Source organism: Triticum aestivum, chromosome 6A (genome assembly GCF_018294505.1).
Source record: "Triticum aestivum cultivar Chinese Spring chromosome 6A, IWGSC CS RefSeq v2.1, whole genome shotgun sequence".
Classification (NCBI taxonomy): domain Eukaryota; kingdom Viridiplantae; phylum Streptophyta; class Magnoliopsida; order Poales; family Poaceae; genus Triticum; species Triticum aestivum.
This window is the reverse complement of record NC_057809.1, coordinates 66599962-66609589: the sequence shown is the minus strand read 5'-3', so window position 1 is coordinate 66609589 and position 9628 is coordinate 66599962. Positions and strand designations below refer to the sequence as shown.

The 9628-nt window shown below is 41.6% G+C and overlaps 1 protein-coding gene across 1 annotated transcript; it reads left to right on the top strand.

Annotated features, from left to right (window-relative positions):
* Positions 1–1695: 1695 nt before the first annotated feature.
* On the top strand, positions 1696–9401 carry LOC123132071 (pentatricopeptide repeat-containing protein At4g04790, mitochondrial). Its single transcript, XM_044551827.1, has 16 exons — positions 1696–2023; positions 2094–2153; positions 2268–2918; positions 3056–3235; positions 3436–3500; positions 4360–4467; positions 5311–5424; positions 5839–5934; positions 6019–6117; positions 6551–6670; positions 6954–7058; positions 7259–7423; positions 7539–7666; positions 7785–7854; positions 8709–8923; positions 9117–9401. Exons 1-16 carry the CDS (start codon positions 1819–1821, stop codon positions 9322–9324), a joined length of 2589 nt encoding a protein of 862 aa, XP_044407762.1. The 5' UTR covers positions 1696–1818; the 3' UTR covers positions 9325–9401.
* The last annotated feature ends 227 nt before the right edge of the window (positions 9402–9628 follow it).

The following is a 9628-nucleotide window of genomic DNA, read 5'->3' as shown; positions in this document are numbered from 1 at the left end:
TTCGGGTAGATCTTCACGGAGTAGGTGATCTCCTTGCCCTTACAGACTCCTTGGTTCAACTCCACATGATCTTGGAGGCTCCCAAATGACACTTAACCAATCCAGGAGACACCACTCTCCAAAAGATAATGGATGGTGTGTTGTTGACGAACTCCTTGCTCTTGTGCTTCAAATGATAATACCCTCAACGCTCAATCTCTCTCTCATATATTTGGCTTGGGTAGGAGAAGGATTGGAGTGGGAAGCAACTTGAAGAGGCTAGAGATCAAGGTTGAAATGGTAGGAATGGAATATCTTGTTATCAACATATGAGTAGGTGGTTCTCTCTCAGAAAACGAATGATGGAAGTAGTGGTTCGTTCTGATGGCTCTCTTACTAGGTAAGAGGAGGGTAGAGGAGTATATATAGCCTTCACCCAAAATCCAAGCTTACACACTTTTGACCCATCTCGGTAGCACCACTCATAAATCTCGGTGAGACCGATTTGTGTAAAAGATATGAACATTGGGCTTTTCGGTGGGACCAAACAGGAACACGTCGGTGGGACGAAGTGCAACGACTAGGGCAAAACCCAATCTCGGTAATTCCGATCTTTCAACTCGGTGATTCCGAAGTGAAGCAATGTCATTACAGAAACTTGGTCAAGCCATCTCGATGGGACCGAGATCCATTTTGGTCAAACCGCATTGCTAGGGTTTTGGCTGTGGCAATGGAATGATTATCTTGGTGGGTCCGGAGTAGGTGATATCGGTGGGACCGAAATGATGAATTAGGGTTTGGACATATGTGTTTTGGGAAAGTGACGGAGGGTTTTTGGAGCAATATCACTAAGCACTTTGAGCAACAATCTCATCAACAATACCTCATCCCCTTTTAATAGGATTGGCTTTCCTAAGGGACTCAATGTGATCTTGGATCACTAAACCAAAAATGAAGAGTCTTGGAGTAGCCGATCCTTTGCCCTTGATATTTTGAAGGGGTCCACATCCATTAGTCCTTGCCATGCCAATCATTGATCTTTTCTGAAATCTACCATCAATGTTCATTAGATCAATGACATATATGTTGTTATTAATTACCAAAATCACCCAGTGATTAGTTGCACTATTACACTTCTTCTTCGTGTTTGTCTTTCGGGCTTCGGTCCTCAAATTCGTTCGTTCGGACATAGTCAAGGGACCTGCCGAGTAGATTCGTGCATCTCCTTGGGGCGACGAGGTTAGACTTTCTCGTAGTGCGTATGCGATGACGAGATTTGATATCAGGTGCTTTAGGTCTATTCAAGGGTTCAACGGTGATGACTGTGGCTCGAGGGTGCTCGTTCTTAGGGGCACGTGCATGGAGGCTTTTGGGTTATCATCAACAAGGTCAAGCCAACTCCAATAAAGAAGGGTTGACAAATCATGTCGGCGACTCGTTCCGGTGGTGGAAGTGGCCTTTCGTCGATCCAGCTACCTCGATGTAGTTTTTATTTTGTTTGAGGTGTTTGGTATTTATGATAAAATGGTATTTCTGATAAAATTTATAACAGAACCAGATCCTTTTTGAAGAAAAAGAAAATTGTACACAGATTCTGCTTTTTACTCTTCTTTTGAGGAACTCATTTTTTTTTCTTCTCTTGAGAGGACTCGGGCCCTATTATTCCGTGGTGTGTTTAAGGTGGGTTTGGGCCCGGTCCAACCGCAACACCGACCCGCGAAAACGCCGCCTGGTTCGCACGCACACTCTCGTCGCGCCGGCGCGCCTCCGCCGCGCTGCGACCTACTGGCGGCGGCTGCGGCGGCTGCTCCGCCCGCCGCCCTCGGCCACGCGCCACCGATGTGGAAGCGCCTCCTGGAGACGACCAAGAAGGTGGCCGCCGCCGCGCCCGAGCTCGCAACCCGGAAGCGCCCCTCAACCAGCCGCGGCCCCGCCGTCTCCCTGGCCACCGCGGTCTCCCGCGCCTCCCTCCTCCGACTCAAGCAGGCTGCCGCCTCCAAGAAGACCACCTTGCCCTCCTCCCTCCCCCACGCGCTCGCCAACGGTAACCGACCCCACCCCAACCCTCGCTCGCCATTTGCTCCCCACTCACTCGTCTCCCCTCTTTTGCTCAGATGGGGAGGAGGAGGACAACTCCCGTGATTTCACCAAGGAGATCCTGTCCATATTGAACGGTATTCTTATGCAGTCTCTGCTTCAACTGTCACCACACCCAAACCCCCAAATGCAGCTCTTTCAGTGGCTGTGGAACTGTATCTGCAACTGCGACTTATCTGATTAATGTTCAGGTCCTGATGATGCGGAAGAGTCCGGTGCCACGGAGGCGCTGCCGGAGGAGTCCGAAGACGACGTGGACGCCATCGGCAACAAGATACTGGACATGGAGTGGTTTGCAGGATCGCAGCCGAGTAACGCGATGATGCACCTGCAGAAGGAGGTGGCAAGGGAGAAGAAGAAGCGCTACATCTTCAGGAACACGGAGAGCCGCCGCTTCACGAGGCTGATGCGGATGTGCGCCGACAAGCTTGGCACCGAGTCTGCACTCGAGTTCTTCGGGAGGCTGGGGAGGGATACCGGTCCCAAGGAGTTCAATGCATTGATTAGGGTTTGCTTGGAAAAGGCAAGGGCCTGCGGGGACATTGACTCAGCAGTGGAACATATTTTTCGGGCATATCGGCTTTTTGAGATGATGAAATATAGGGGGTTTCAGATCGAGGAAGACAGCTACGGGCCATTTCTCTTGTACCTGGTGGATGTGGAGTTGTTGGAGGAATTTGAGATGTTCAGTGCATTTTTTAGGGATGCGAACCCACGGTCCTGCTCCAGGATACCTTATTATGAGATGTTGCTCTTGATTCGAGCTCAAGATGAAGAAAGCATTCGAGAACTTTGTCGCTCTGTTGAAGACTGCAGTGAGGAAGCTGATTATTGCATAGCAGGTAATGACCCAAAATCACAGTCAAAACCTTCTATTTGGGTATTCATCATAATGAGACAGAGTTGTTTCATCTTACACAGTTTGTAAACTTACATACCATAACCCCTATAGTACCTTAATCAATGCATTGTTTTACAGAAAGCTATATGCTGGCCTTTGCTGAAAGCAACAGAAAGATGGATTTTGTCACGTTCTTGGAATTACTTGACCCAACAAAAGTTTTAGGGTCGAAGTACATATCCAGTATATTCAAGTATATGGGTAGGCTCAAACTGGAGAACCATGCTGAGAAATTTCTTCAGAAGATGACGTCAAAAGGTGATAAACTGCATGCACATTTTTCCAAATCTAATCAAAGTATTTTGATGGCTATAAGATGAACATTCAACTAATTTTATTGAAAAATCTTTGCATTGTAATATTTTCTTCATAGTTGAGGGATACAGTGCATTTTCTAGTTTCTGTTTCTGCACTATGCTCATCTCTTATCTGTTAATTCTGTTTATTTTCTGTTTCAGAATACTCCGATGTAAAAGTTTCATCCTTAATTTTTGACTATGCTGCAAATATACCGAGTATAGAGGTGAGTAATTGTTTATGGTAACTGCTGGTATTACATATAGCTTCTAATATACAATGTACTGTTTGCCGAGTGTTCTTCAATGTTGTGCTAAATATATTTACATAATACTTGTGCAACTTATGACATTGCAATAATTACTGAATAAAACAAACCCCCCTGCGATATATGTACATAATACTTATGCAACTTATGACATTGCAATAATCACTAATTTACTACAAAATCATAACTTCATAACTCAAGAAAGCACATATGGTATTGCTGCTACCTTTTTTATTATGTATTTATTAGGGATTCACTGCCCCAAAGAACATAAGTAGCGAAAAACCCAAATGCTATTCTTCGGAGTGGCAAAATAGAAATTCCTTTTTAGTTATATGTAGTGGAGTAGGCTGTACTTACATGATGCATGCTACATGCCTGCAGAAGCGCAGAGCATTGGGTGTAATTACTCTTAGCAGTATATATATATATATTTGTGTAATTCAAAAGATCAGTCAACTAAACTTATTTTTAGTAGGAAACATGAATCAATTTTCAACCGGCATCGCTATCAGAACCATATTTTTTTAACGATCCTTGTTATTGACATGGTGTTTGATATCATGGAAGCAATCACATGTTTATTTATCTTTTATCTATATACCATGTCGGTCATGACTGGTTATCATTTTTTTTACCGGAAATGATTGCTTATCACATTACTATTTATTGCAAAATTCCTTTGGCTGCTCCATTTTCCTAATATAAGCAGGAAAACATTACTACCTGAGCGAATGCAGCTACTTATCATGTTAACAAAGCCATTTCAGCTAAGCTTCATCGATATAACATCTGTTGGTAATGTATTTTCATGAAGGCTGAAGATGTTATATCATTGTTTAATAAATGGCAAGAGAAGTTTAAGGTAGCACCTTCTGTTGGTGTATATGACAGGATCATCTCTTTTTGCTGCAGTTCATCGAAGGTATTGGCCAAAATCACTCACTGCTCTATTTATAAATCTATTATATTGTTAAAATAAGAGGCAAACCAGCCACCATGCTTGTCCACATAGTCTAAATAATCCTCTCTGTTAATTATATTGAGGATATAAATTATGACGACTGAAATTCAAACTACATCTGTAAATCCGAAGCAAGTCGATTTGTATGGCCAGAGAGCAATCCAACCCGTACTGCATGTGGTGATTTCATAGCCAATGTCATCAATCAACAAGCTCAATTGCTTCGTACATGCTGGGTTTGGATACCAAACCAAATTAGGCAAGCATCATGTGGCCGTCTGTCCGGCTCGGTGATGTATCAACAAATCTGTGGTACTAGAAATAACAACTTTTTTGTTTTGTTAAAAGTCGTTTGTGATTTTTTTTATGTCTAAGTAGACTGTACTGAGCCATCGGATGACTTTACATTAAGATTCACGTAGGATGAGGGAAAATATTTTATCACACCACTAGCACCATCGACTTAGGCATAAGAAAAATCTTGGCCAACTTAGATATAAACATACCCATTTTTATTAGATAGAGAGTGGGTGTCTATTGCAACGTTTATATTTAGGGTAGATATAAGCATGTTGATCTATTTAAGTTTGTGCCGCTGTCTCCTTAGGCAATGTTTGGTGCTTCTGTCGACCTCAGAAAACATTTTCTTAAGTAGCTAGACATGAAGTGTTGTATAACTGATGCATGCACGAAGCAACATTGGCACTTTACTACTTGTGCCACATCAAGAGCATTTAGATTTTGTGATTCTTGATTTGTCAATGCAATCTCTGTAACTGAGCTGTTTGCGTATTTTGTTTGCAGATCAGCTTAGCTCTTGATGTGGCTGAGTGCCTTTGTAAATCCAATCCCAGTGTGCCGATTGAATTGCTCAATCCAATAATAAATGTCTGTGAGCAAGGCTACGAGCTTCACATGGTAAGTCGTTCTATATGTAGGTGTGGCATGCTGGAGTGTGTTCCTTGTGTTCAAATTAGGTTACATGAATTTACCATTTTTAAGTGCACTGCTCTGTTGTACATGACTGCATATACTTGTAATAACAAGCATATACACCTATTAGAACAACAATTTTCTAGTATAAACACAGCGTACCTATTAACATACTGTTCCTCCCTTACCATTGTTGTAGGATGACTAGCTAATGCTCTTAATCAACTGTTATGCCACATTTGTTCAAGATGTTGAGGCATAAATTTATTATTAGGAACATTGTTCAACCATGGATGATCAACTGTTGGTAGTCTGACTGAGTGTCTGCCTGACTGGTAGCATTATCTATTTTAACCATTATCTAGTTATTCTCAAGTGACATCGGTGCTTATTTTGCAGGCTCGTCCGTTATATAATTTGATGAGTCTCTACAAGTTGAAATTGAAACCCGAAACTTTCAGGAGCATGATAAGTTTATGTGTAAAAATGAAAGATGTAAGTCAGGATGGGGATCACCTCCTATTCCCAGACATCAGTTATAGTATGACACTGTTGTTCATTGATCTTTTCTCCTTCCAGTTTGAAGGTGCTTACACTATACTCACAGATGCAGAAGAATCTGGGGAGACGTCCACCGTAAGCCTGTATAATGTTATTATGGCTGGATATTTTAGAGAGGTGAATTCCTGTTTGCCATGCCTTCATTTTGTTCTCACATACCTATTGCTGACATTGACCCGTAAGCCTCTATAATGTTTTTATGGCTGGATATTTTAGAGAGGTAAAAATTCCTGTTTGCCATTCCTTATTTTGTTTATCTCACATGCCTGACGCTGACAGTGACCCACTGTTGATTATCGTCATCATACTTCTTCAACCTGCTTAGCTAGTACAAATACAATACATAACGCATATGAGATGTCCCATACTGGAGTTGTTTGTTGACCGTATGGCAAAACCGCGACTCAAGTACACAAAGATGCATAAAGTTGCAAAGTCTACTAACGTAACATGACATTCTGTAGCGTATAATGTACACTCTCCATTTCAACATGTTTATGCCTTCACAACATTTTCCCCATAACTTCTAACTTGGTATATTGTTCTGCAGAAAAATCACAATGGAGCACAAATGGTCATGTCGCAAATGCAGATTGCTGGAGTAAAACCAGACTCTGAAACATTCAGTTATTTGATCTCAAACTGTGATTGTGAGGAGAAAATATCAAAGGTTTGCCATGTACCTGATCATTTGCTGTTGGCACTGTTCCTGTATCCTGGTTCAAATAGAAGTTCTACTGCTCCATGCGCGTACTGTCAATTACCACCTCCTTTGATTACCCATTCGTTACTGGTGACATCACCTACATTATACCACATCGATAAATTCCTCATCACACAGCGTTCGGATCCTGCTCTATGACCTATAATGTTCCTTCAAGTTTCGATGTTACAAATCCATTGCTATTCATTGTTCCCGCCGACATAACTTCTGGCTATTGAATTGTTGACAGTACCTGGATGAACTAAGGCGAGATGGAGTTCAAATGACCAAGCATGCATATATGGCACTAATTAACGCATATTCAAGACTTGGGAATTTTGACATGGCCAAACAGGTAAATTATGATCACTGATTAAAATTTCCACCCATTTTTCTGCACCTTCAGTCTTTCACGTTCCAATTCTCCTCGCACATGATACACTGCATCTCTTAGTTAGATAATATATGTTAATGGTTATTACTGCTAAATTCTAATGTAAGCAACCAAGGACAATATTTTGTTCGATGTGCTTACAACCATTCTTGTTTCATTAGGTTGCCCAGGATAAGGAAATACCACCTAAGTGCCTCAGTGAAGTAAGAAGCGCGCTTGTAGGAGCGCTTGCATCGAATGGGAAGGTATCAGATGGACTTGAATTGTTTGACGAAATCAAGCAATCCGGAGGCTACCTTGAACCAAAGGCTGCAATAGCCCTGATTGTAAGTAAATCTGTGACACCTTTCCTGTCAAAACTTGAGATGAGTGGTGCCTGCATGCTTCCATTCTCTTTTGCTCTTATTTCCATTGCTTATAGTATCGTATTTGCTTCTGCAGGAGCATACTCAAACAGAAGACCAGCTGGATAGACTGTATCAACTTCTGGAGGAGGTGAGCGACCCAGGCATGTGGTTTGATGGGTGCGGCAGAGTGCTTCAATACTGTGTTCAGCACAATCACCCCGAGTATGCTAATTGATGCTCCTATTTAAGCAACTGAATTTCTACTACTATTTAGTTAACTTTCCACTCACTATCTCTGCAAAAATAAATTCACTTACCATTTATTTGATACATTTGCCAGTGCCGCTGTTGATTTACTTAAGCAACTGAAGGAGACAAATGAAATGAGTACATACATGATTGTTGATCAGGTATTTATCCGACCTTTCTTAAAGGGGCACCTGATGATCTTCTGATTTCCCTTAGTTTGATCAAAAGTGTGTATATTTCATCTTATAATTGAAGTGACCTCTTTTGGAATTGCACACACCATCTTTAATTTACTGAAGAGTTTTTGCATGATAATAGTTGATCTAGGGGACATCGATAGATTACGGCTTCCAGATGCAATAGTTGTTCATTGCTTTGCAACTTTTCTATCTTGTTTAACCCATTACACTTTTACTAGGGATTGTATTCAATAAAAAAAAGGGCAACCTGGTGCATGTAGCTCCCGCTTGCGCAGGGTCCAGGGAAGGGTCCGACCACTTTGGGTCTATAGTACGCAGCCTTTCCCTACATTTCTGTAAGAGGCTGTTTCCAGGACTTGAACCCATGACCTCATGGTCACAATTCATTTTATTTGGTTGAGCAGCGTTGAGCTATGTTTTTCCATTGCATATCTTTTGTTCTCTATGTGTTGAAAATGGAACCTTTTGTTATGTTGCCGGATATGTGTTTGATTTTTATGTTATATACTCACTTTTTCCTATTGGGTTATGTTTTTTTCCTGTAGGGCTTAATGTTTGATGTCATCTCACTTGTTTATTTTCTGCTGATTAGTTCAGAGTTTCATTTCAGAGTAACTAGCCTGACATTTTGAATAACCAAACCTTGATTTAATTATCTATTAAATTGCTTAACTGTATTTGTTGCTGGTAGAAATACGCTTGAATAAAGGTTGTAACTGTTTCGAAAAACCTTTTTCTTCATGAACCAAAACCTTTTGAGATTTATCTCTTGTTTTAACTTTACTTTTTGTTTACTTGTATGAACTGATCTGAAGGTCTTCTGCCAAATATGGGAAATGGAGCCTGTAAATTTGGATGTTGGAATGGAGCTTCTCCGTGCTGTCAAAGAGCTCGGGCTAAATGTTTCTCGGACAAGCCTTGATTTTCTTCTCAGCGCATGTGTAAAGGCAAAGGATTCACAACGTGCCCAGCAGATCTGGGAAGAATATGAATCCTCTGGCCTTCCACACAACGTGTTGACTTCCTTGAGGTTGGTTTCTTTACCTGGGAGGGACATAAGTTGAGAATTCATTATACTGTAGAATGGTGGCTTGATTTTCCTCAGGGAGCTGGGCAAGCTCCATTTAGGCAATGTGATATCATGATCAGTGTGCTCGCTTTGACACCTTGTCTGATTTCTTCTCGTGGGATATCCATTTCAAACATGACATTTTTGTATGCAGGATGTACCAGGCTCTTCTTTCGTCTGCCCAGAGGTCGACAACTAAGAAGTCTGCCGAGTGGTCGGCAGCAAAGAAGTTGTACAAAACAATACCAAAGGAGGATCCTCATGTGTGCTGCATACTAGATTCTTGCAAAATAACATATAACAGGAAGTGCGGTAAACGTAAAGCTGCCACTAAGCCCAGTCCAGGAAAACAAGAGGTATAAGGGATGCATCACTCTGCCACTTCTGTTACAATGAAATACTGGAATGAAATGGAGCCCCAATTGCTCCCTTCATTATCCACCATCATTCTTTACTGATAAAACCGTCTACCATTTCTTCTAATTGTTTGGCTGGTCACTCACGAACCTGGTAGAAACATGGATTACATTTACATTTAGAGAAACTTCATGTGACTCGGTTGAAAGGCGAAAAATCCGTTTCAAATTGAAGCCAAACAGACAAAAGACTGGCCACCCACATAATAGACTTTTCTGAGCACGTCCTATCATCTGGCACGCAGAATTA